The 25,377-nt window shown below is 51.9% G+C and overlaps 11 protein-coding genes across 11 annotated transcripts; 6 read left to right on the top strand and 5 right to left on the bottom strand.

Moving 5' to 3' along the window:
* Nucleotides 1-424: 424 nt before the first annotated feature.
* Nucleotides 425-1,453, top strand: N7532_003975 (Rab family GTPase; the record flags this gene model as incomplete). The annotated part of the gene is made up of 3 exons (XM_056616469.1): nt 425-508; nt 570-731; nt 836-1,453. The coding sequence occupies 3 exons, from the start codon at nt 425-427 to the stop codon at nt 1,451-1,453; spliced, it is 864 nt and encodes a 287-aa protein (XP_056476826.1).
* A 430-nt stretch (nt 1,454-1,883) lies between these two features.
* Nucleotides 1,884-2,865, top strand: N7532_003974 (40S ribosomal protein eS7; the record flags this gene model as incomplete). The annotated part of the gene is made up of 3 exons (XM_056616468.1): nt 1,884-2,039; nt 2,346-2,428; nt 2,502-2,865. The coding sequence occupies 3 exons, from the start codon at nt 1,884-1,886 to the stop codon at nt 2,863-2,865; spliced, it is 603 nt and encodes a 200-aa protein (XP_056476825.1).
* A 527-nt stretch (nt 2,866-3,392) lies between these two features.
* Nucleotides 3,393-5,321, bottom strand: N7532_003973 (putative dynactin Arp1 p62 subunit RO2; the record flags this gene model as incomplete). Its single annotated transcript, XM_056616467.1, has 2 exons — nt 3,393-4,890; nt 4,942-5,321. 2 exons carry the CDS (start codon nt 5,319-5,321, stop codon nt 3,393-3,395), a joined length of 1,878 nt encoding a protein of 625 aa, XP_056476824.1.
* A 521-nt stretch (nt 5,322-5,842) lies between these two features.
* On the top strand, nt 5,843-6,998 carry N7532_003972 (uncharacterized protein; the record flags this gene model as incomplete). The annotated part of the gene is made up of 2 exons (XM_056616466.1): nt 5,843-6,070; nt 6,156-6,998. 2 exons carry the CDS (start codon nt 5,843-5,845, stop codon nt 6,996-6,998), a joined length of 1,071 nt encoding a protein of 356 aa, XP_056476823.1.
* Nucleotides 6,999-7,153: 155 nt separating this feature from the next.
* N7532_003971 (actin-related protein 2/3 complex subunit 5 family protein) lies at nt 7,154-7,797 on the bottom strand (the record flags this gene model as incomplete). The annotated part of the gene is made up of 2 exons (XM_056616465.1): nt 7,154-7,382; nt 7,439-7,797. 2 exons carry the CDS (start codon nt 7,795-7,797, stop codon nt 7,154-7,156), a joined length of 588 nt encoding a protein of 195 aa, XP_056476822.1.
* Nucleotides 7,798-8,317: 520 nt separating this feature from the next.
* N7532_003970 (uncharacterized protein) lies at nt 8,318-10,022 on the bottom strand (the record flags this gene model as incomplete). Its single annotated transcript, XM_056616464.1, has 4 exons — nt 8,318-9,221; nt 9,289-9,618; nt 9,680-9,775; nt 9,832-10,022. 4 exons carry the CDS (start codon nt 10,020-10,022, stop codon nt 8,318-8,320), a joined length of 1,521 nt encoding a protein of 506 aa, XP_056476821.1.
* A 1,572-nt stretch (nt 10,023-11,594) lies between these two features.
* N7532_003969 (uncharacterized protein) lies at nt 11,595-12,240 on the bottom strand (the record flags this gene model as incomplete). Its single annotated transcript, XM_056616463.1, has 2 exons — nt 11,595-12,031; nt 12,138-12,240. 2 exons carry the CDS (start codon nt 12,238-12,240, stop codon nt 11,595-11,597), a joined length of 540 nt encoding a protein of 179 aa, XP_056476820.1.
* A 1,667-nt stretch (nt 12,241-13,907) lies between these two features.
* On the bottom strand, nt 13,908-15,253 carry N7532_003968 (lipid-binding SYLF domain-containing protein; the record flags this gene model as incomplete). The annotated part of the gene is made up of 3 exons (XM_056616462.1): nt 13,908-14,978; nt 15,033-15,133; nt 15,181-15,253. The coding sequence occupies 3 exons, from the start codon at nt 15,251-15,253 to the stop codon at nt 13,908-13,910; spliced, it is 1,245 nt and encodes a 414-aa protein (XP_056476819.1).
* Nucleotides 15,254-17,044: 1,791 nt separating this feature from the next.
* Nucleotides 17,045-19,180, top strand: N7532_003967 (F-box/WD repeat-containing protein; the record flags this gene model as incomplete). Its single annotated transcript, XM_056616461.1, has 3 exons — nt 17,045-17,759; nt 17,810-18,155; nt 18,208-19,180. 3 exons carry the CDS (start codon nt 17,045-17,047, stop codon nt 19,178-19,180), a joined length of 2,034 nt encoding a protein of 677 aa, XP_056476818.1.
* A 558-nt stretch (nt 19,181-19,738) lies between these two features.
* On the top strand, nt 19,739-20,822 carry eb1 (microtubule-binding protein BIM1; the record flags this gene model as incomplete). Its single annotated transcript, XM_056616460.1, has 6 exons — nt 19,739-19,752; nt 19,816-19,942; nt 19,998-20,016; nt 20,074-20,151; nt 20,217-20,701; nt 20,763-20,822. 6 exons carry the CDS (start codon nt 19,739-19,741, stop codon nt 20,820-20,822), a joined length of 783 nt encoding a protein of 260 aa, XP_056476817.1.
* Nucleotides 20,823-22,342: 1,520 nt separating this feature from the next.
* Nucleotides 22,343-23,866, top strand: N7532_003965 (uncharacterized protein; the record flags this gene model as incomplete). Its single annotated transcript, XM_056616459.1, has 1 exon — nt 22,343-23,866. One exon carries the CDS (start codon nt 22,343-22,345, stop codon nt 23,864-23,866), a length of 1,524 nt encoding a protein of 507 aa, XP_056476816.1.
* Between the last annotated feature and the right edge of the window lie 1,511 nt (nt 23,867-25,377).

The raw sequence follows: 25,377 nt of genomic DNA, 5'->3' as shown, positions 1-25,377 counted from the left end.
CTTGAATTGGAAAATGATTTGCATGAACCCGAAACTCATTGTCATACTGAATCTCCATCAGGTTGTTGCCGGCTGTATACTTCCTAACCCAGATCCCGTGACTGGCGGGCATTGGTCCGCGCTAACCGGAACGGGAGCCTCAACCATCATCATCGACCTCCGTCTCCGGACCCTCTTGCTGTCCCGCGGATTGCGACACCTATCCTTCGTTCATCCTGCAAGGAAATCTCTCATATCTCCACGCCACTTCACAGAGCTTGTGTGTTACCTTTCAGTACACGATCTCTTCCATATCCTTGTCGCAGCCGAACTGCTATCTGAGTTGTCTGCTTTATCACCCCGACTGTTTGACAGGCGTCTCTCTCCGCAAGACGGCCTGACCTGTGATACACCCAGATCTCACATCTATAGTGCTGTTTCAGCCATGTCCGACGCCGCCGGCGCAAATGCTCCAAAGCCGAGCAGCAGTGTCAAGCTCGTCCTGCTGGGCGAGGCTGCGGTTGGCAAGGTATGTTGTCCTCCCTACATGACAAATGGAACAGTAGCTGACGATCCCCCTCTACCTGCAGTCGTCACTAGTCCTTCGATTCGTCAACAATGATTTCCAGGAGAACAAGGAACCTACGATCGGCGGTAAGCAGCGACCCCAAACAAGCCCTTATGAGTCGATGAGAAAGACGAGCTCCTCACGGTTGTCATTGGGTATGAACAACGGGCCTGGCATGGCCGACGTGAGCGGGTTTCTCATTGTAAAGTGATATGTCTTAGCAACTCTTGAAACCATCGTCCCAGAATCTGTTACTAATGTTGTCGTCCAGCTGCCTTCTTGACACAGAAATGCTCTCTGCCTACGCGAACAATCAAGTTCGAGATCTGGGATACTGCCGGCCAAGAACGCTTTGCCTCCCTCGCTCCGATGTACTACCGCAATGCCCAAGCCGCGCTGGTGGTCTACGATGTCACTAAGCCCTCATCGCTGACGAAAGCCAAGCACTGGGTCGCTGAGTTGCAGCGCCAGGCGAGTCCCGGAATCGTGATTGCCCTCGTCGGCAACAAGCTGGACTTGACAAACGATGGTGGTGATGCTTCCGCGGCCTCCGCCCTCGAGGCTGAACCCGAGTCTGCTGATGCCGATGGAGAGGAAGGTGCCGGCGAGGAAGGCGAGGAGCACGACGCTACCCCCGGCGATGCCCGGAAGGTGTCTACCCGCGAAGCGAGCTCATATGCGGATGAGGAGGGTCTGCTGTTCTTCGAGACCAGTGCTAAGACCGGAACGAACGTGGTGGATGTTTTCACGGCCATTGCCAATGCCATTCCCGAGAGCAGCCTGAAGACCGGCCGCGGCGGTGCTGGTACAGGACAAACTGCGCTCGGAGGTCGCTCGGCGGATGACGCTCGGGTTAATCTTGGAGAGCGAAACGCAGCGACAGCCAAGGAGGGCTGCGCTTGTTGATATGACCTTTTTGTTTTTCCTTTTTGAATTCACCTTGCAAATTTTTCCATGGGTACAGGCGTCTCCCCTTCTGCTTGATGGCGTTGCTCTCGAGTAATGCTCATTTGTTCATTTCTATATCCCTCTGCCGATAGCAATATTAAACTCTTGTTGAACCTGTATTCGGACAGCAGTAGCACCATGAACTTCAAGTTGAATAACATGCGCAATTGACGGCTGAGTGACCGGCCAATCAGAGGCAGCCGAGGGCAGACCAGTCACGGGACCCGCCATCCCCTAAGTGGAAGGCACGCTAGTCCTAATACAGAAGTAGCGCACCCTAAGCGAAGCCGCCGATCCCACAGCAAATTCACATCTCTTGAACGCGAAGACCACCTCCCCTCCGCCGACCTCAACCAGCACCTTCGCAGCACTCCCGTCGCTCGCAATCATGGCTGCCATCAACAAGATTGCCAACAACTCGCCGTCCCGGCAGAACCCCTCCGAGCTGGAGAACGCGATTGCCGGCGCTCTCTTCGACCTCGAGAGCAACACCCAGGACCTGAAGGCCACCCTTCGTCCTCTGCAGTTCGTCTCTGCCCGCGAGGTAAGAAATTGCAATCAATTCGCCAATCGAAGTCTTCCGGAATCGAATCGCAAGGGAATTTTTGTCGTGGTGGTCTTATCGGAGCAAGATGGAAATATTTGTGGCCATTGTGGGATTTTGTCAATTTCGCAATACAGACACCCAAATGCATATCAGGGATATATTCGGCCATGATGAAGACGATTGGAACACCCGATTTGAAAAATTCCTTCGACGTCGCTTCCGGAAGAGCCCCAAATCGATTTTTTGTCTTTTGTGTGCGCAGGCACTTTGACCGGAACAATGCACTGACACACTCTTTAACAGGTCGAGGTCGGCCACGGCAAGAAGGCGATCGTCATCTTCGTTCCTGTCCCTCTCCTCCAGGGCTTCCACAAGATCCAGCAGCGGTAAGCGACACCTGGACAATTCGGGAATTTTTTCGACACTATAGAAACATTGGACTAACTTTTCCGCCAACAGCCTGACCCGCGAGCTCGAGAAGAAGTTCTCTGACCGCCATGTCCTCTTCGTTGCTCAGCGCCGCATCCTGCCCCGCCCCAAGCGCTCCGTCAACTCGCGCACCACCCAGACCCAGAAGCGCCCCCGTTCGCGCACTCTGACCGCTGTCCACGACTCCATCCTCAGCGACCTCGTCTACCCCGTCGAGATCGTCGGCAAGCGCACCCGCACCAAGGAGGACGGCAGCAAGACCCTGAAGGTTGTCCTGGACGAGAAGGAGAAGGGTGGTGTTGACCACCGCCTCGACGCCTACGGCGAGGTCTACCGTCGGTTGACCGGCCGTGCTGTTGTGTTCGAGTTCCCCCAGAGCGGTGCCGAGTTCTAAGCTGCTCATTTGCTGTTTGCGGGAGGGAAGGAAATATGAAGGTGTATTTTGGGTTGCTTGTTTCTAGGTCCGGACTCACTCTAGATTCAAGGAGAACATGACGGGTGAAAGAACCAAAAAATGCATTACGGGTTTTTCTTTTCAGTTATGTGCCCCCCATGGACTGGTGCATGGTTTTAAGTCCTCCGTTTCTCAATTCTGTGGGCGAGGCGACGGAGCTGTTCCATCCGGGCCGTGTTTCTCTCTAATGAGGATGGGATGGGATATGTGATAATATTCCAATCGAACAATTCCGATATCAATACTTGCGTAGCTGCAACCGAGCCGCATCAGCCTCGGTTGATTGCGACTACTTATAGTAAGTATCTGAGGTTTGGCTGGACCCTTGGATCATGACGCTTGATTATTTAGGAACTGGGTGTCATTGTAGAACATATTACAGCATTGATCTCTGTGCAACAACTAACTACACTTGGGGGTATGGAAACGAAAACTAGTATGAACAAGAACCTGATTCACCATGACTTCTACAGAGCCGCCGTGATCCTGCCAACACCAAGCACCATCCAGTAGGCCAACTCCCGAGCCACCAGGTCATCCGGCTTAGATGCCTTTCCGACATTCTGCTGTTCAAGCTGCGCCTCCGCATCCCATTCCATATGCACGAAAACTGGAATCTCGAGAACATCCTCATCTTGCTGCGCAGCAACCGCAATTTCATCCTCGTCTATTCCTTCCTTCCCAGCATCCGCCTCGGAGCCAGGCAAAGTTCCCGGAATTACCTCCAGCACAACAGTTGTCCAATTGCGACCCTTATCCCAGACCTTGCCTGCTTCGGGAACTTTTTCGGCAGCACGGAGACCACCTGCACGCGGATCAGTTGTGACAGGGGCCGACGCACCCTGCAATGCCTCGTCCCATACATCGCTGTTGGGGCCAATGTCAAACTGAGGAGAAAGTATGGTGACTTTGCTTGCGACACGACCCGGGGTGACAGATGGCGTGGCGAGGGTAATGCGGACCGGGTCGAACATGTGGTTCTTCAGTGTGAGAAGAACATGGACAGGCCGCAGTGGAGGCAATGCATTCAGATCCGGAGCTGGAGCAGGGATAAGAGAAGAAGTTGGGAGCGCGAGAGGCCTGAGAGATGGGAGGGGAATGTAGCTGAGAGCAATAAGGCGGATACGGAAGCGTGTCGACTGTGGCTTGGTCTCGGGCTTCACGAGGATATGCTTGCAGGACTTGCATCGTTTGGCACGCTTCGTGCGGAGTAGAACTGGCAGGGGCAAAAGATCATCGACAAATCGAACATCGGGAGATTGCTCTGCGCGCTGGCTCAGCGATGCCACACCGTCCCAGCCGCAGTCAGGGGAAGAAAGACGTTCGATTATGGCGGCGTCTGCATTTTCCGGAGCAATGCGCAGACCCTCGCTAGCGTTGATTGCCTCGCGCATAACGGGCGGCTTGGATTTTTGTTTCTTATTTCCACCGTAGAGCCCCCCGAGGCGAGAAGACGAAGCATACAGGGACATCAATCGGTTCAGGGCACCAGGCGATGAGAACCCAAGGTCCGAACCCAAAGGATCATTAGGGGACGTCGAGGTTTCGGAGATCTGATTGCGATAGAAGTTCTTTAGAGCTGCAAATCGTGCCTCTACACCTAGAGGAGGCGAATCTGTCTCGTTTTCCTTTACCTGCTCTCCGGACCCAGTAGGCGTGCTGACTGGCTCATCAAAAGATGCAAGGTTGGATAGCGGTGACTTGAGATCACTGAAAGCGCGGGAGCCCTGTCGTGAGCGGGTATCGAATGTAGGCGCAGATGTAGAATCAGTCATCTTTTGCAGCTGGTTGCGGATATTTGTCGGTTTGTCGAACTTGATACCGATGTCCAGTGTCGTCCACAAACAGTAAGCGCATGACAGTACCCAGGGCCCTTGTCCATTGCCTTTTCCAGCGACGTTTTCAATTGTACTCACGGATAGAGGAGACGTGCAGACGGGACAATTGAAGCAGTTTCGACCGCAACTTCGACTAAGGTTAGTGGTAGGTCCATTTCGATAAGCAGGACTGACGTACCGATTGGCATCTCCTTTCACCATACTACTGGGAGTTTCAAATAGGCAATTCGGGCAGTACCAGCTCACAATTTCCTCCGTTATGCATCGCGGGCATTTGATCTGATGGCAATCTTCGCAGTAAAGGAGCTGCTCGGGCGGATAGAGCGAGAAATTGGACCGAGGTGATCTGGGATCAAAAGTTTGTTCCTCCTCTTCTTCGTCTACCTCCTCTTCTGGTGTATTTTCTGGTTGTTTCTTGTTGTCCTTGTCGTCAGGATCCGTACGTTCGGGGGTTGGTTTCTGCGGCGAGTCCCTGGATCTGCGCTTCTTGGCCGGGTCGGGAACAGGGGTGTTGGCGCAGGGGCACGACACGTAGGTGTAAGGGAATGGTCGAGACATTCTGGGTGTAGGCAATCTCGAATAGGAGGTTGCTCGTTCAATTCATGCTTCGCGGTTGGTGGGGGTCGCGGCTATGGGATAGAGGTGGTCGAAGCGACGGAAGTCGCGCGTCAAAAGAAAGGAGTGGCTGCCTGCCGGAGTGTCAGCAAATATTCTCTCATAGCTACTCCGGTTGCGACTTGGAGGAAGGTCAAGCGCACTTCGTGGGGTAGATTCTGTGGTAGCAGCAAGTCTCACACAAATACCGGTAGAAGAAGCGTATATAAACACCGAAAGGATTGTATTTTCCCTGAGGGGATGGTTTTTAGATGCGAGTCGAGCGTGTTGAAGCCCAATTGCGGGCGAGAGGAAGGACACGACTTGTCGCGGAGAGGAGCTGCGGAGGTTCCGCATCAACAATCGACGTCAGACAAAAATTAAGATTTGGCCGCACCGCGACTCGACCATCCGCTTCCCCCCACACAACCTCCCTCAACGCAAGATGATCTAGGAGCCCACCGCTATATATTACTACAGCTATCATGATTACTCTACACACGTTTCGTGCCAGCTTGCCTCGGCGGTGCTTCACCGCAAGCGCCAGCATCCGAACTTACGCCAGCCAGACACCCGGCAACCCCATGCTGGAGGTGTTCAACCGCAAAGCTAAGCACCTGCAGAAGGATCGCGCAGCTCGGAATGTCGAAGAAAGCCGCAAAGTCGACTACCTGAAAGATGAAGTCGCATTGCGGTTATGCGAACGCTTGCTGGTGAGATCTCTGAGGAGGAAGGGCTGTAGCTACACTACAGACCCAGGATGACAGCGGATTACTGACTTGCTTCTTAACCAAACAGGATATCAAGCGCGATTTTCCCAATGTGCTGGACCTGGGTGCGAACAGCTGTAATATTGCGCGGGCATTGACGACACCGAATCTCGACATGGCGGCGCCGGAGGGCACGTTGACACCACCATTGGCAGAGCGAATCTCGAAGCTAACGTGTGTGGATACATCACGAGCTCTACTACACCGGGACAAGGACTTGCCCTTCAACCAGGAAATCAATATCCACCGTGAGGTGATCCCGGATCTCGAGTCCTTGCCTTACCAACCGAACACATTCGATGCGGTGCTCTCATCCTTGTCCATCCACTGGATCAACGACCTCCCGGCATTGCTCAACCAAGTGAACACAATGCTCAAGCCTGATTGCCCGTTCATCGCAGCCATGTTCGGTGGTGATACCCTTTTCGAGCTGCGCGGATCGCTGCAGCTGGCCGACCTCGAGCGACGCGGCGGGGTGAGTCCGCATGTGTCGCCATTGGCGGATGTACGGGATGTCGGTAGTCTGTTGAACCGCGCCGGATTCAAAATGCTTACGGTCGATGTTGAGGACATTGTGGTTGAATTCCCGGATACCTTTGCTCTCATGCAAGATCTCCAATCGATGGGCGAAAACAATGCCATCATGCACCGAGAGGCTGGCCCTTTGTCACGAGATGTTTTGCTGGCCAACGAGGCTATCTACCGAACTATGCATAAGGATGAGGATGCTCCGGGCATCCCGGCTACATTCCGGATGATCTATATGATCGGGTGGAAGGACGACAAGAACCAGCCGCAACCACTCGAGCGAGGAAGTGGCGAGTTGAACCTGAAGGATCTCCTGGGTGGTGGTGATTTCCATAAGTCATAAAGTACTGGAGAAGTGGGCGAACATAATGTTATAGTATCAATTGTAGACAACTACGCTGAAAGAAGCGACAGAAGAGGATAACTGTATGAAAAGCAATCGAATCAAGCCTCTACCAAGAACAATACAGAACAGAACGGATGTATAGCAGCTTCCATTTAGACCGTACGGCGATCGGTCATGACTCGCACGATCGATCCAGTACCTGCAATCTCGACCAACTTCTCGTGCCAATTGAGCAATACGCTCATCTGCTGACCACCGCCGCTCTCGCCGAGGTTCCGACCCTGAATCTGTGAGAAACCACCAGTGCTCTGAGGGGAGACAGACTTGTTGCGTGGTGACTGGGATCCGCTACCGGGGGCAGGAGAAGACATTCCCTTGTAACTGGTTGAAGTTAGTACACATTCAGCAGAGAAGATGAGCAGGAAGGGCACACATACATGTACTTCATCAAGCAATCAGCACGCTCCGCACCACCCTCTCCGGCGCAGACACCTTCCAGGACACGAGTCATCTCGCCCTGGCGAATTCCTTGCAGAACCTCGGTCACAGTAGCAAGATGCACCTGCTTCGCACCCTCGTCGCCTCCTAGCGGCGCAGTGTCCAGAACAGCTCGGAGTGCGCCCTCGGCGTCACCGCCGCGCAGCAGCTGGCGCACCTGCGTAGCAACATTGGCAGCGTCGCTCGAGGTCTCGGATTGGGGCAGCGTGGCGGGGAGGAGGGTTTCCATGGGAAAGTTGACCGACGACTCCGGGTCGAGCTGGTCGATGTTGATGGTGCGATAGTTGATTTGCGACATGCTGGCGGTTTATATTGTATCGAGGGAAGTCGGAGAGGAATTGGTCTTCAGAAACGCGCTGTGATTGATCCCAAGGCGTCCGTGGATCTGGCGGGGTGACGAGCGTGGCTTGGTATAGGGAAGCGGGGAGGATTCGGGGGGAGGGACGCCGGTGTGGGACGGTCGGAGGACAAGGGAATAAGAGGCTGAGAGACGGGATAGGAACTGCGAGAGGATTCAAGTCCACCTGGTCCAATTTCATCCAAAGATGTCGCGGGGAGGAATGGGGATCGAAGTGTCCACGAGTGACGGAGCTGGGCAGCGCTGTGGAGGTGATGGGGCCTAGCAAGCAGCCTGAGGGACAAGGCACCGATATCCCGCCGCGGGCCACGAGACGAATACAATTTTATTTTACCCAATAGACTCAATCGATGAAAAAGAAATATGTTTCATCTTCTTATTCAACATCAGTGTTTTCCCAGTTGTAATTCGAAGAGCGCTAATAACAATCTAGCAATGAAATCCAGCAATTTTTCTGGGCTCAATAACCAAACTTCTCAACACTGTTTTCTCGATACACTCGCAAGCTGTGCCGAGCAAACTTGCTGCGAGCTCGAATCTGCTTGCCATACAGCTTGAAGAGCGGAGGCACCATGCAGAAAACAGTGGCTATACCTGCTAAAATCGATGCAGCCACATTTGACCCGAGCCCATTGAACATATCGGAGGCAAATAGTGGGAAAGCAGCAGACAGGAGGGAGCGCAAGAGTGCTAATGCAGCGAACCCACTTGCAGAAAAGCTCAGATAACTGTCTGCCAGATAACCCGCGAGCACCGAATCGAACTCGTTCAGTGCATATCCGATGAAGATCAGAGATATCGCGGAAATGATCCAATGCACATGGCCAATTAGGGGAGGAATGGTCCACGCGAAGACCCAGAGCCCGCCGGCAAGCATAGGGGCCCCGATGGAGAAACCAGTGAGCTTGTGCTCTGGCTCTAGCACGATCCCATGCTCTTCGGCATAGTTGATTGTTCGATAGTCTTGAATACGAGTGAGGAGACCCGAAACGAGACCTATGATAATCGCGATGAAGGGCAGGTTGGATGAATCCTTGGCGAAGCCCATCGACTGGTATACAAGAGGCAGGGCCTCTGTGAAAAGATAGACCATGGCGAAAGCCACAGCACTGATAAGAGAAACCATGAACACAATAGGTTCGGTGAAGAGAAGCCAAATCGGACGGAAGAGCGCGAGACTGAAGAAACTCTTAAAATCGGGGGTGTGATCAGGGTTCAATGCTGTCAGGGTTTCGATCTTTGTTTCGTTGCGTACTCTTTCCACTTCTCGCACTAGAAGTAAGGAAGGTCGGGATTCACGAATTCCAATGAGAAACACAGTTACCACACCGGTTACGATGGCAGCAATATGGAATACCCATTGCCTAAGTGTAGGCTGTTAGCCAGCGTCACAGCTCTGCCGAAATCGAGAAGAATGCACGGCCTACTTACCAGCTCAAATGCTCAGTGATGTATGTACTGAAGATCGGACCAACACACATCCCCATGTTCGCCACCGTCGCCCAGAGAAAGATCATCCAGATACGATCTTTGGAATTGAACATGTCTTCAATGCTGCCAGCGACGACAATGGTCGGAATGGCCGATAAAAACCCCGAGAGGAGCCGTCCTACCGCGGCACCGGCAGGGGAGGGAACTACCCCGACAATCATGCAGCAGACACTGTATAGGCCAGTGCTGATAATGTACAATCTTTTGCGGCCAAAGGCTTCTGAGAAGCTAGGGAAGATGATGCCTCCGGCACATTGACCTAGGAGATACCTGTATGCCGTGACCGTATAAGTAGATGCCGGATGATGCGTGGAAGTAGCCGTCTACTCACAATGAGACGAAAAGGAAGATAGCGAGCGTTTGATTAATTTTGAAATCCTCATGTGCGCGATCGGCTGCAGAGCTTCCAGCGGTGCTAATTGCAGTACTAACGAGACGGATTAAGTTAGCTGTGTACAATGAGAAGCACCGACCCATACCTACGTGAAAAAATCAAGGAAGATAATCAAGCTGCTGTCGTAGATCTTGCGGGGGATATGCCAGTTTCGCGGATGCTTTTTGTTCGAAACCGACCAACGGACGAATTTGCCATCTGGAGTATATTCTAATCCATATTCTTCGAGGACAAATTGTGCATTTTCCTTGGAAGTGCTTCCGGACGAGACGGAGTCCATTGTATAGCGGTCAAGGTGAATAGGCAGAAGAGGAAAGGCCGTGGGCACGAGAGTCCTGGAACCTGCGAGGATCAGTAACAAAATAAATGAAATCCAGGCACCGCGTATTCAGGTACGGCAAGCTGGAAGGCATCAACACATGGTGGCTCGATTTTCGGGTTGCGGACGCCATCCCCGCTCGCTTCTTCTCCACCACGAAAGAATCATTACAGCTGGAGACTACCTTCGGGGACGACGTGCGCTTGCTCCTCGACCAGTCTAGAGGATCGGCCATCGATGCTAGTATGTGCTGTAGTGCTTACGGTAGTGCATAGAATAGTGCATAGTATGGGTAGGACCGGGAAACGCGTGGATCTCCCGCCGGAGCTCGGGCCATCACAGGCTGCCCCAAAAAGGGACCTCCATAAAAAAGGGTTAAGTTTGGTCGGATCCGCTGGCGAAGCTTTGCAGGGGTTTCTCATCGCCAATCACAGCAGCGAGACTCCTCACGATTCCCAGGCCAAGCTTCAGCTTGTATCAGTCTTAATTATGCAGGGTTTGCGGTAGTCGATTGCCCGAGAGTACGGCAGTAGAAGTATCCACTGCCGACCTCGACAACTGCAAGCTCGAGCTGATGACGAAATCGCCTCCCCAGGGGTCGATCCAGGACCCGGGCGAATGAGTTGCGAACTTGGGAGTCACCCACAGTTACAGGTTTGTCTTGAAATTCTGGAATTTGTCGGTCAGCAGTGCCTTCAGCCTGCTGCAGAGAAGTGGGCCTCTCGATTGCGAATGTCGTGTTTACGCAATCCTCAATCGCAAGCAGTTGATCTCTTTCAATATTGGGCTCGATCCACTGAATCAGGTTGAGGTAAGACTTATGTGCTTATGCCTATTGTGTCGGTCTGTATTTAGCATGCTAGTGCAGTGTGTCGGTGGCAACATGACAGTGTCATGATCTCAGAGAAATACCCTGCCAGCTCATTCGTGGGTACTCGGAGTGAATTGAAAGGACACAACTTGATCTCTCGCCATTCGATTTGACGAGCACATGTAAGAGCCGTGAATCCGACCATGACCACGTGAGAACAGACTTCGAATTTCACACGTGAAATTGGTACCAAGGGCCTTCAAGTCACACAAAAAATTCAAAAATGGCAACTTCGACTCCCGAACGACAAAATGTTGCGAGAATTGGTACCTGGTGCCTGGTGCCTGAACAGACTGGCCCGTGTCTAGCTAAAATGGAGGTAATGGATCCGGCCAGCATACTATGAGGCAATTACTGTGTTCCTCACGTGTGACTTTTTTACCTCCACTTTGATCTCTTATTTCACAAGAACTGACCAGATTGAAAGTGGGACGGGACAGAATGGGGACAGAATGGTAATGGATTAGATATGATCGGAGGGAAAAAGCTTTTGATAGCAAGGTCAATTCTCCCATGGCTTTGTTCTACGCAGTGGTAGGCCGCATAGCTAGACCTCTCTTCTTACGTTCTGGGTTAATTCAAATTTATTCATTTTGTTCGTAGATGCATTGAAATAGCTTGTCGTTTTAATCTTTTTGACAGTTGGGATGCTCCACGGTTGCTCAAAATGTGATCTGACCGAGCTCAAGCTCAGGATCACCGCCCATCTCCTCTGCAGCAACCTTACGAAGCTTAATTATGCCGTGTGTGATCTCATTGACAATCTCTAGGAAATTTGGACAATATCGTGGATCTCTATGCTCAGGAATCACTCCATTCTCTTGACATTCAAGTATAATGTTGACGACCAACTCGTCATAGATGGCCATCAACTCCTGGGTGTCCTCGGAAAACATACAAGTGTACTCGTCTATTGCCTCGTAATAATTCTGCCATATTTTATCAACCAGTTGAGAATTTCGAGAAAGGTCCCCGGTTGGAAGTTGTGAATTCTTCAGAAGATCTGTGATGGAAGCCAACAATACCGTAAAGGCAACCATAGCGTCATGAGCCCGCTCAGGATTGAGTTTCTCAATCTGCCCCTCTACCACATCGGCCACTTTTTCAATGAACTTGAGCTCCTAGGGAATCATTTTGCGACTCGAAGTAGAATTGAATGCATTGGTGATCAAATCGCAAAGCGAAAGAGCAATATTAGGAATTACCTTTTATGCTACCGGTGCCATCCGCGTGGGCAAGTTGTCTGATGATCACCCGGACACAGCTGGCAATGCCAGGAGCGGCCATTAAGAAGGGGGTTAAGCTCATGGTGCAGACAAAATGTGGGTTTGCAAGAGTAGAATCTGATTTTACTTTACGGTAGCTCGGTTGGAAGAGGGCTGATGCCAAGTCTCTATATTTGAGACTCGAAATGCTCTTTTGTTCCGTGAATACAACGTGGTATTTCAAAGGATGTATCAAAGCATGAAACACTAGTTGTGATGGTGGTTGATTGTGGTCTTTGTGACTGTAACAACCCCTTAGTAAATTTTATTTGAATTGCACCCTGATTGAACACTACTGCGTCTTGTCTTTGTCAATTTGATCGGCGCTATGTCTCTCACACTTGAGCCTCGAGTATGCCACATTCAAAGTAAGGGCTTTCCAGGATTCCCGGAACAAAGGAGTGATCGCTTTGTCAAAGAAAGTTTTCAAGTACCATTGTAAAATATCATGAGCGCCTTTATACTATTGAATGGGCTCTTGTCAACCTCAAATGGGGCTTCTCAATTGGTCCACTATGAAAATGGCTATCCTGTTGATCAAACTAGAACAAATATTCATGTATACATTAGTACTTCTCGAAATTATATAAATCTGTCCTCGAATCCTGAAGAGGTGTTCCTGACACCAGCCCCAGAAAGACACTGCGAAATTATAGGACAGTGACTCAATTAGTAAAGGTAGTTCAAGTATTGGGGATCCCGACAAGAATACTCAAGAGACTTCGAGATGGCATCAACACGGCCTGCCACTAACGCGTCTGGAGCTTTAGCAGAAGGTAACAAAACATACCAATTCCGACCTGCTAATAACGTACCCCGCCCCTTGATGGACAAAGAAGTTTCCAAGTGCTACCTTGAATTTCTAGATGCGGGAGCAATCTATGACGATGACCCAAGTATAAGGGCGAACCACGCTATTCTCAGGCTAGTCTTCCAGGATGAACACGTGAATGTTACCGAACACATGCTGGCCGGTACCAAGGGACTAATTCTTGACGTGCAACCTCAAGGCGAGATATCCCTTGACCATATCCATCAACCGAATGAGGGAGTACTACTTGTCAAGACTTGTACGTATAGTTCTAACCACCGCAAGGCAATGAAAGTTATCAGGTTAGATGTGGACCGTAGCAAAACGGTCAGGCATTTCCTTCGAGTTGTTGAAGTCTCTAGGTTATTTCCATGCCAATTTCGCATTCATGCGAGCTCCGCAGGTCTTTTGGTTGGCTGCAGATATTTTGTGTGAGTTTTGACCCATTTCCCCCGTCACAGTCCCAAGACCACATACTAATACCTCAAAACACAGGTCCCAGCTAATTCATCATTTACACGCAGCGAATGTTCTCAACATTCCTGAACATCGACGTGCTACGGTCTATGAAGCCTTTAACTTAGGATATGGTTACAATAATGCAATCTGGCAAAGTCCTGTAGCATTCATGAAGACTAAAAGAAGTTATCACCATGTTGAAATTGATGAGATTCCTTATCTGGAGCCGCGTAAGTCATCCCAAGCCGATAAATTTTGCAAAGCCAGAGCGAAAGTTAACCTATACGATATACAGGAATTTATTATCAGTAAGTACCGAGTGCGGGCAAACGGAAACACTAACGTTCGGTATTGATAAATTCTTAACAGCTGACATGACGTAATAAAGAGGCGGGAATGCATAAGGCAATGTAAACCTTTCAGAGGAGTAGTTTATCCTATCACGATGGAGGGGAACTGCGCGATGACGAGCCCTGAGGTTTATCCTGGGAAGGCTGCTCATGCTCAGCATCGCCGATCTGGGATTGATCGGGAGGATGTGATGTAGAATCAAGCTCAACAGCGGCTTGGTCCTCAGTAACAGCACCCGGCTGTCCTTGAGAAACTGTAGGCTTAGGTAACTCGGAACGATGCAATCTATCAAGCTCAGCAGGTGCTTGATTATCGGCGGCAGCTCTCGCCTCGTGAGGGGTAACGGATTGAGATGGCTGGGCAGGGAACGGTGTTTCAAGCTCATCGGTGGCAGGTCTCGGCTCTTCTTGGGGAGCCTCAGACCGAGATGCGGCGACAGGATGCGATGTGCCAAGTTCAGCGGCAGGTCGATCATCGTTGACAATCCTCAACTGTTCTTGAGAAACCGTAGGCCGAGATGGTTCGGAAGAATTCGAAATGTCAAGCTCAACAGCAGATTGGTCATCGGCGACAGCTGCTGTCGCTTGAGGGAGCTCAGGCAGCGCTTGAACTGGTGCATCGGTATTCACAGAGATACTCTGGGATGGCTGAGACTGGAAGACGTCGGAGCCCAAGATCTGTACAAGGGATTCTGCCTCAGCTGGTGACGGGATCTCGCCGCTGAGGAGTTGCTTGACTTTCAATTTTCTCCCGTAGATCTTCTTGTTGGCCGAAGAGCGTTCAATAAGCACACCACCTTCCAAAGTGAGACCACCATATACACCTCGAGTTTTCGAGTACGCATAAGTCCCCGCCACACCTTTCATGCCGATAATTGCCCCGGACTCGGCGCTTCGTCCTGGCCCAAAAGCAATCGCAATATTCGCGCCGAGCGTGAGGTTTCCAGACTCCATGAATGTTTTGACGGCCGCATCCTTGGTCAGCACAAAGACGAAGTCGGTAAGCTCCATGCCGAATTGCCCACCACCTCCTAGACCAGCGAGAGAGATAGCAGATGGGGCTGACCAGGTCCCGTCGGCAAGCCTAGCAACAATCAAGCCAGAACCGAAGCGAACCGACCCGAGGAACCCCATCTTGAATACGGTGCATATCACCAGTGCCTATCGCTATGTGAGATTGGCGGAAGAATTCCACGGTCTGGTGAGGAGCCTTACCTTTGCGGGCGCAAGAATCTTGCGGGGGATCCCACCTTCAAGCCCGACGAAGGTGGGGTTGATAAACGAGTCGAGGATCTTGGCAGCTTTCTTGCATTCGCCTGACGATTATGAGAATTATTTCAAGGGAGGATGTCTTAGGACGCACTCGACAACGACGCAGGAAATGGGTTATGGAATGGGTTGCGCACCCCTGATGTCTCTTGATTGCCGGAAGACATGGCTGTTGGACTGTCCGCCGACTGCTAGGCCAACTCGAGAGAGCAGAGCAATGGTGAGCGACTTCGCTTCCACTTCTCAGGTCTTGATGGCCCTCGGCGCAGGGCTCAGGGGCGCCCAAGGTCGAATCTGCCGTAGTTTGCGGTCTAGCCTTGTTCGGACTGTCAGCAATAGGCAGGTGGGGCTTTCAGCCAAAACAAACCACATCGATGTCACACCACACGCATAGGATTCAACAGACCATTTGGCGAATGCTACATTGCGATTGCGTCTTGGTTGCTGATCGGGATAGATCGGGATATTAATACACAATTTCGATATTGGGGATGTGGTCTCGGTAGCGGATGTGGGGCAGGACACGATTTCCTAACCAGAGCGGACGAGAACATGAAGATCCTCTCGGCGTTGCTGCGTTTGGAGCTGCTGCTCAGGTTCTGCGAATATTTGGCGAAAAAGGTAGATTTGAGAGGTCTGTGTCGACTGGCAGTCTTTTCTGTTGAACGTGACGACTATGGCAGCCATTGTCTCAAAATATGTCAACGAGGTTTGGCGATATATCCAATGCCTCGCATCTGAGGTCCGAGGTACGTTCCAAGGAACGTGCGGTGGCCATCGATGTCGGAGAGGAGCCAAAACTGCTGGCGAGATACCGTGTTTCGAGCATGGCCCAGCGACGGAGGCGACAGAGGGCAGCAGACCAGGCTGAGATGTTTGTTTTGTTGGCACTGGACCCCATGTCCCGGCTTAACTATCAAGTGGACACAGGCTATTGATCACGCAGACGGTGTATCATGATAAAGTCAAATTCGTTATCTAAGTAAGCGAAAGAGCGGTCAAATCGCGAAAACATGGCGGTGGTGGCAGAAAAAGTCGTAACCAGCACCATATTCAACCTGGTCTTTAATCAAACCTGGAAGAAAGGCCAGGGTGAGGGGAAAAGTAAGCGCATGAACTAGATTGACTGATGAAAATGTTGTGTATATTTGACAGTACGTAAAATGTAGGGTGGATCGCTCCACAAGGCATGATCGACGAGCGACCCCGGATTTGGTCTTCTTCGCTTGTTCTCCAGCATGAAGCCTTTGTGTCCCAGGCCGAATGCTGCGCCCGATTTTGCCTGACAGTCCTCAAAGTTGGGAGGTACCCTGGATCTGGAGGCCTAAACCGCCACCGGGGGCTGTGGTTCTCGGGCGTACTCGCTTGGCGGAGTATTGGGTACTTGTGTGGCCAGCCATTCGCCCGCAGAGGACCAGGTAGTGATACTCCGCATTATTTGGGGATGATTTGCCCCCCGGACCCAAAAAATTTTTCGTTGCGAGAGCGAGTCTTTGCAGGTACCGAGTACCAGTGTTGCCGCACATTTGATGAAGTCACCGAGGTATCCGCTACACGCTCGGTATCAGTGTGGCCTCACCGCCCGACTCTCGGACCCGTCGATCCATTCCTCGAGGATTGATCACTCCTTAATTGTTCTCCTTACGCTCTCTTTTTCCTTTCCTAGCACTTCTCTTTCCTTCATTCCTTTCCACTCTTTTTTTCTCGGCCGCCGGTATTTTTCGTGCCCCCGTCCTTCAATTTGCTGTTCGACTCGCCTCCCGGCGACGACCGAACGAACCCCCGTTTACCATACAACTAAACTGGGGTCGGGAAAAGGTCAATTGTTCAATTTCACCACATAAGACGCCAGTGTCCAGCCGAAGACTCTGGCTGGATATCACAATCGCTCCTGATCGCCAAATCCGTTGTACTATATTACTTCCTATTTCATCCTTGCGCACCCGATACACTGCATCATGTCGCCACAGACCACGCGACGACGCCCCTCGCTCTCGCTTCACCCACGACCCCGGACTGCGGCACACCCAATTGCATTCCCGAAATATTGCACACTCGACCAATGGCGAGAGACAGAAGAAGCCTGCCATGACTGTTGCGATGGCTCGATCGTCGAAGACTTCCCGGAGGCGGTGCCGAGACGACGCTCGGCCAAGAGCTTCTCAAGCCTGCGGCACCCGATGGATGGACTTGTGGCGCTGGGTCGCCGACTGTCGGTAACCCTGCGTCACAAATCTTCAAAGAATAACATGGAAATCGAGGACGATAGTCCCAACTACCAAGTTGCGAGCCACTCCAGTCACAAGCGCAATGTCGCCTCGCAGAGTTGGGACAAGCAGTCGCGCACTTGGTCCAACAACTTCAGCATCAACAGACGTCCCTCGCTGAACAGTGTGACTGCCCTGCAGGGTTTCTACGCCCCGACCGCATCGATTCCAGTTCCCATACCCGGCCATGGCATGGAGCCGCCAATCCTTCCGAATGATAAGTTTTCCGGAGCAGCAGCGCGGGCAGCAGCCGCTGCACAAAATGAACAGGTCAAGCTGGAAATGACCAAGCGCGAACTCGTTTCCAACGTCTCTGACGTGAGACTTGATTCGGAGAGTGGCATTGGCTTTGATCTTCGTGACCAGTCTGATGCTCCGGATACCGGACTTGATCTCTTACGCATTGGTAAGTCTTGCATATCGACTCGTATTTAACAATCATTCTAACTTCCGAAGATCCTGTTTCATACCTACCCTCTGAGATTATGGCTCAAGTCCTTTCTTACCTGGACCCTGTATCTTTGATGAATGCCGAGTCGGTTTCCGGCCGCTGGAATCAACAGGCATCTTCACCCTATGTCTGGAAGCATGTCTTCCGTAGCGCATACCCTCAGCGACCGGTCAGCTCCACGGCAACAAAGAAGAAGCAGTCCCATGGACTGGGCAAGTCTATTCCAAACCAGGACTGGAAGCGGATGTTGCTCGTTCGACGAACCCTCGAACAGCGCTGGAAACAGGGCAAGGCTGCCGCAATCTACCTTCACGGACACACGGATAGTGTGTACTGCGCGCAGTTTGATGAGTAAGTTAATTCAAGAAAACTTTCATTTCACCTTAAATTAACACCTTGTTAGAAAGAAAATCGTTACTGGTTCCCGTGATCGTACGATTCGTGTATGGGATGCCCACTACCCATGGTCCTGCCAGAAGATTATCGGTCCACCCCCGGGCGATGTGTCTGGCTCTGGGCCCGTGAACAACCCCGCGCAGCAGGCTACAGGAAAGTCACCGTTCGTGACTATCTGCCCACCATCGACTCCATCCGTAAGCATCGTCACTCCAATGGAGCAACCTGCGGATTACCACAGTGCATCTATCCTTTGCCTCCACTTTGATGAAGAGATCATGGTCACCGGATCTTCGGACTACACATGCATTGTCTGGGACATCAAGGATGACTATCGCCCTATCCGTCGTCTTTCTGCGCACCGCGCAGGTGTCTTGGATGTATGTTTCGATGATCGATATATCGTCTCGTGCTCCAAGGATAGCACCATTTGCGTGTGGGACCGCAACACGGGCGAGCTCCTCCGAAAGCTCCTCGGCCACCGCGGGCCGGTGAATGCGGTACAGTTGCGTGGTGATCTCGTGGTGTCAGCTAGTGGTGACGGCATTGCCAAGCTGTGGAATGTGACCACTGGCGTCTGCGTTAAAGAGTTCGTGAGCAAAGACCGCGGCCTCGCGTGTGTTGAGTTCAGTGATGATGGACGTACCATTCTTACAGGTGGTAATGATCGTGCCATTTATCAATTCGATGCCAATACCGGCGAGCTTGTCAAGGAGCTCCGTGGCCACACTGGCCTGATCCGATCTCTTCACCTGGACAGTATGAACAAGCGTATCGTTAGTGGCAGCTACGATATGAGTGTCAAGGTGTTTGATACTATTTCTGGGGAGCTGTCCATTGATCTTCCTGGCTGGACCACCAGCTGGATGCTCAACGTGCAGTCTGACTACCGACGGATTGTCGCAACCAGCCAAGATTCCCGAGCCGTTATCATGGACTTCGGCTATGGATTGGATGGGATTGACCTGTTGGAGGAGTGAAAAAAAAGCATACAACATCTGTAATAACTTCCTTTATTTCTTTTTATTTAGCGCTGCGTTCTGGAATATCTTGCTGGCATTGAATCATGGAGGAGTTGGACACCGGGAACTGGGCATAGAAGTTTCGTTCTTTTATGATTATTAGAACTGTGCACGGCGCACAAGGATAAACACAATCGTTATTGTTATTATCAGTTACCGACTCGGATAGTTCGAAGATTGTTCAAAGGAGCACCAAACAAAAGTAGCACCCAAAAACCCATCGGTCACATAGTCTCACGGTCTCATAATTGGGACAAAGAAATCGCTGTTAGGCCTGAGGCAGAATGATTAACTAAGCACCAGTGATTGGCTGTGGCGGCTAGCGCCACTGCGATCCGTGGGTTTTGATGCCAAAACAATAATTCCATCGAGTTCCCATCAACACAGACAGGCAGACCTTCGCCAGAGGCCCTGATCGTGCTTCGCGACTTCCATCGACACATACTCCTTTAACCTCCTACCCTCCATCCACAGCTTCCCCTCTGAATCCTAAATTGCGACTGTCGCTACCCCGCCATGGGTGAATCCAGGTTTGTCGTTTCCCCCTGGTCCACGACACGGTGAAACAATCAACTAACAAGCAATCTGATCAGACAAGAGCTGCTGGCGTGGCTGAACAACCTGCTGCAGCTGAACATTACCAAGATCGAGCAGTGTGGAACCGGGTATGATCGACCGAAACCCCTCCTCCCCCAGCGGACTCCCCCAGCGGACGACCTAGTGCACGAGACAGTTGGCTGACGGATGGGTTTAAAACAGTGCTGCGCTATGCCAGATCTTCGACTCAATCTTCAGTGAGTGCGACCCAGCGGAATGATTACTATGGAGGGCATCTACTGATTCTTTCGCAGTGGACGTGCCTATGTCTCGGGTTAAGTTCAATGTCAACACCGAATACGCCTATCTCCAAAACTTCAAGGTTCTGCAGAGTACGTTCGCCGCACCAATTTGTCCAGTGCTCACCCACGACAACTAACCTTTGCTCTCCGTGCAGATGTCTTCACTCGCCACGCGGTCGAAAAGCCCATCCCCGTCCAATCCCTCACCAAGTGCCGCATGCAGGACAACCTTGAATTCCTCCAATGGACCAAGCGCTACTGGGACCAGCACTATCCGGGCGGAGATTACGATGCCGTGAGTCGTCGCAAGGCCTCTGGTGCCCCCAGCGCTGCCGCCGCCGGTGGTGCGCGTGCCCCCTCGGCTGGCTCCCGACGTGGAGTTACTCCGACCACCACCGCGCGGGGTCCTCGCGTTGCTGGTGCTGGTCCCGGTGCTGGCGCTGCCACCGCGGCTCTGCAGCAGGAGATTTCGACACAGAAGGAGGCCATTGCCGGACTTGAGAAGGAGCGGGACTTTTACTTTGCCAAGCTGCGTGATATTGAGCTGCTGCTGCAGACCGCTATCGAGGCCGACCCGGACCTGGAGAAGGAGGAGGACACGCTGGTGAAGCACATTCAGGGCATTCTGTACTCGACCGAAGTAAGTTCTTGATTCTTGCCCAGGGTAGGACTGGGGCTTAAATATTGACGCTCCACGACAGGATGGATTCGAGATTCCCGAGGCGGAGGAGGCCGTGGCCGACGAGCTGGAGACTTTCTAAGCGATCGGGCTGTGAAGAACACATTATTTAAATACCCCGGACACACCAGCGTAGATAGTTGTCTACGCGCATTGCACACATTCATGTAAACAGCGATGAGATCTGAGCCAATGTCCACAGTGCGACGACGACCGAACGTGTGCTTGTCGTTATACTCCGAGAATGATTTCTTGTGGCATGTTTGCTAGTACTATTCGTAGAGCTGCATGTACAAGGCGATACACGGACACGCTATTGGCTGCAGGCCGGCTATATAGTGCGAGCGTCCTTGCCGGTGACTTGAGCCATTGCACATCATTGAGTCCGTCCGGTAAATTTGTGTCTCCGGAACTGGGCGAAAGTGCGAATTGATGATTACTGTAGCACCAAGCACTACTTTCACTACCTACTCTATTCGTAGCATAGGATCCCGTCAATGATGGCAGGGTAATTATAGTAATCCGAAGAGCCATTTTCCTCATTTCCTCTCATTAAACCCGCGCCGGAACTAGCCCGATCCAGCCTAGCCTGACTGGCCAGAACTCTCAGGCTAGCCCCACCTGACAGGCCTGACTGGCTGGCCCGCCGTGTACCTGCAGCACGCTTGTCCGCTTTTGGTGTCCCTCCCAGACACTGCGGCCTCTCCCTCGCAGCTTTCAGTCGTGAAAAACAATAAACAATATGCGCCGGGGAAGGGAAAAACAACCATTTGAACATCGTCTCTTATGTCTGGACTCGAACTTGGCAGCTCCAGGAGCTATCAGCTGTTGTGAAAATACGAGGCTCTCGCCCCTCGGGCTAGTTCGTCACCACGCGGGTCGCCTAGACTTGGCTTCAATAGGGGAGACGGTTTGGTCCGGCCTGGCTGGGTCGTTCCACTGTTCCACTGTTCCACCATCCGCCGTTTCGCTTTTTCTTCCTCTCGACTTTCTCTCCTTCTTCCCCAGAGACCTCGAGTCCACGAGTCGGACGGGTTCGTTGGCTGCTTCGTGACACAACTACCGTGACCATCTCCCCCGACATATCACGTCAGACCCCGCCGGCCGCTCGGGTCCCTGACATTATTCGCGCTTGTTTCCGGGGTCCGCGACGACAATCATGGACGTTTGAGCCATTCGTCCACCGTCCTTTCGTCTTACTTCTTCACGCTCATTTGCATCCGGTATGCTTACCCGTCCGATGACCTACCTCATCCTTTTGTCCCTCAATTGTGGAGTGAGGAATGGGGCATCACATGGAAGCCCATGCGGCTAGGTATCTGCTTGAAACAAATCGCTAACAGGCTGATACCTCAGACAATTCGAAACATTCGCTCTTAAATGTTATTCACTCCTTTTTGATCTTGCCAGCGACTCAACGCGCAGGCTTCCACTCCTTAACTACCTCTCAGCTACACTACAACCAATTTCATTCGCTCTACCTGTCTCGCGGGCCAGTCCCTGCACCATTTTCGATCCATTCAAACTCTCGTTTGAGCTGGTCGACCCAGCTTCATCTTCTGTGAGGATTACGGCATAGGCTTCTTTCAAAACAGGGTCACAATGGCTCACCATGGCCATTGGCGCAATTCCCGGATCAGCAGGCTTCTCAGAGCCAAGCACCGCCTGGAAGCGATCGAGCAAGCCGCGATGGACGACGACAGTACTCTATTAACCGAGGATCAACTTTTGGCTACATCAGACGTCTTCAATCCCGACTGCGACCCGTTACAAAATACCTGTCTTCAAGGAGCGTCTGAAGTTGAACCGCATCTGTCAAAACGTCAAGCGACCCAAAACGTGGTCGTGGAAACGGTCATCCAAGTGGTGGATACCAACTCTCAGACTCTTTGGCAGTCCGTAGGAGTGGATTTTCCAATGACTATTTCCGATCCTGCTTTCGGCGCTGTTACCCTCTCGGCTGGCGAGACTGCATTCTCATCCGAGCCACCAAAGATTGCGACCTCTCCAACAGCTCTGCCGACAATACAGTCCGCGAATTCCACAATCGAGGCTACTAGTCCCACGAGCAAGCAGACCGCAACCGTCTTTTCGCCAAAGGCATCATCCGCCATCAGCTCCACGCCTCACACCTCAATTCCTCTGATCTCCACATCAACGTCAACATCATCACCTACTACGTCTTTTATTCCGACGAGTATTGATTCTACGTCAAACGAAATCTCGAAATGGCCCGGTGAATCTAGTCCCTCCAGCTCTACTTCATCGAACTGGTACGGTGGCTCTGAATTTACTGGCACTGGTTCCAGCAGCGGACCAGCTGCAACGACTAGTAACACCGAGTCCGCGTCGGAATCAGGATCGGGGTTAGGATCAGGAGCTATTGATCCCACCACCTCGAAAATTGTCGGTGGTGTCGTGGGAAGTGTGGCTGGTGTTGCTCTTCTTCTCCTGTTGGTCCTCTTCTTCTTTCGTCGACGAAGTCTACAGCAGAAAGGTACTCAGGCCTTGCCTGCTGCGGCTGACTCTGGACCGCGGGAAGTGGCCGAACGACGAACTAGTAAAGATCCCCTCTTTGGTTCATCTTACCTTGCACCTGCTTTCATGAAGCGCTGGCGTCAGTCGACCATGACGACAAAGACGGACACCAGTACTATTTCTTCCAACCCCAGTGAACGAGGCTTCCAAAAGATCTCGGGACGCAAGATTCCACCAGTCCTTACTCATGGAGGCGATGGCTTTGGCGGTGGGCTTGATGGTGATTCTCCAACCATCCCTGAATTTCTCGGTGGTTTATCGCCTTCATCTCCTGGCGGTCCGCTTTCTTCGCCCTCCCACGCACCACCTACCGCAACACCCTTTGGTATGCCGCTTGATACCAACTACACCCGAGAAGCAGAAGAGAATACCACACCGACTCGACCCCGCCAGGTTCACCTCCCGGTTTCGAGCTCGGTGACCTATGGTTCTCCGACAACCATCACTCCATCGCATCCGATTGCCCAGCCCCAGAGTGCGATGCCAGTGTCTCCGCCTCGGAAAGATGGCCTGGGACGCAGTCTTCCAAGCTTCGATGGAAGCCGTGACAGTCGCGGTAGTCGCTTCACGGAAAGTCTGGACTTGTGATTCACACTGTAAGATATGGGATACGCGACACGAAAAAAAGCCGATGTGATTATGGAAAGGGTAATTTTTCGAGCGCATCGATCGTTAGCCAGCATGTTCGATTTCTGTTTCCTTTTTCAGCCTTTCTACCTTGAACATTTTTGCTTATCTACAGTACCTCTGACGCATCTTGCGACTATCTTCTGTCTTTCTCTTACTCTCATCCTGTCTGATTAGATACCCCTTATTTATATTGCCCCTCTTGCTGCTTTGCTTTGCCACTAATCGCTCTTTTGGATATTCGGCCCCCCTGCTTGGAGAACATTTGTAGTTATGGTTATGAGCCTCCTTATGGTACTAGGCTCCGATTCTCTGCATCTTACGATAATTCTTAATTGAAGCCTAATTCTTACCTCAGAAAACGTATAATGCGGGAGCCTGGAAGAGGGCAGTGTAAATTTAAGTAGCGTAGGAGGGCTGTAACTTCAGGTCCCATCATCCAGTCTCACAATTCTTGTCCGATGCTGCCTATCCCGCATCTCAGCCACAAGACCCGGGTTAGCATGCACGGGATTGTGTATCAAGTGGATACACGCAAGCGATCGCGTAGGCGGCTGAAGTGGTTGAATAGGCAGGTAAAACCGTAAGGGATGGCGATGACCTCGAGCGTAGGTCTGCGGCCATCCACGTGACATGCACCGCCACGAATGATACCTCAGCCACAGGTGGCACCCGGGTGTGAAACTGTGGCGAATGTCCCAGTCCGATCGTCAACGCCGAACCATTTGCAGCCACACTGCAACTCTACTACTCGATCAAGGATCCGTTGCAAAATCGGCCCCAAAAGGTTGGCATCCATCTCTGTCTGGATTCCTCACGCTGATATAACCCACACTTATTGGTGCTTCGTGGCGTCGGAGTGCTCTCCCGCTCCAGCATTGACCCATACCATTGACACGCTCACAGCAAAGTACTGCTCGGCCAGATGACGCACTCAGCCAAGTTCACGCCTCCTTGCCGAGGAAAGCATGGGTTTGAAATCGTATACGGTCGATGGCGCTCTCAACATGACCCCTTGACACAAAGGCGGGGTTCCCTGGCGTGAATTGTCATTCGCAGAGGCCAGTGAGGCTGTGTCGCGCGGCGGCAAGCCCAATCTCGTCACGCCCAGACTTTATTGGACCGCTCTCACTTGGCGGACCTGGTCAAAGTCGGATGTGGACGCATGTGTGCGGGCGTCTCGCCAGAGCTGTATCAACCTCACATTAGTTCGGTCTCCGCGCCGACAGTCCACGATGTGTCCAGTTGTGTGCTACCGACGATCTTTGTACTTCGCCTAGCTATGATTCATCCCCCAGCTGTTGTCTACTTTACCATCCATATTCACCTGCGCCGTATACCTCAGACCTGCTCTTTGCCGCCGAACGGGGCTGTGCTTGAGTGCTCCAACGTAATCGGGAGACGTTGCAAATTGATCAGCATACAATAACCGCATCGCCCCTCTAGCCTTTGGGTAGGGAAAATTCCTCTCC

This window comes from Penicillium argentinense (genome assembly GCF_028826775.1).
Source record: "Penicillium argentinense strain IBT 30761 chromosome Unknown utg000004l_segment0_segment0, whole genome shotgun sequence".
Taxonomy (NCBI): Eukaryota; Fungi; Ascomycota; class Eurotiomycetes; order Eurotiales; family Aspergillaceae; genus Penicillium; species Penicillium argentinense.
Note: the sequence above shows the minus strand (reverse complement) of the source record. Positions and strands in the feature narration are given on the sequence as shown.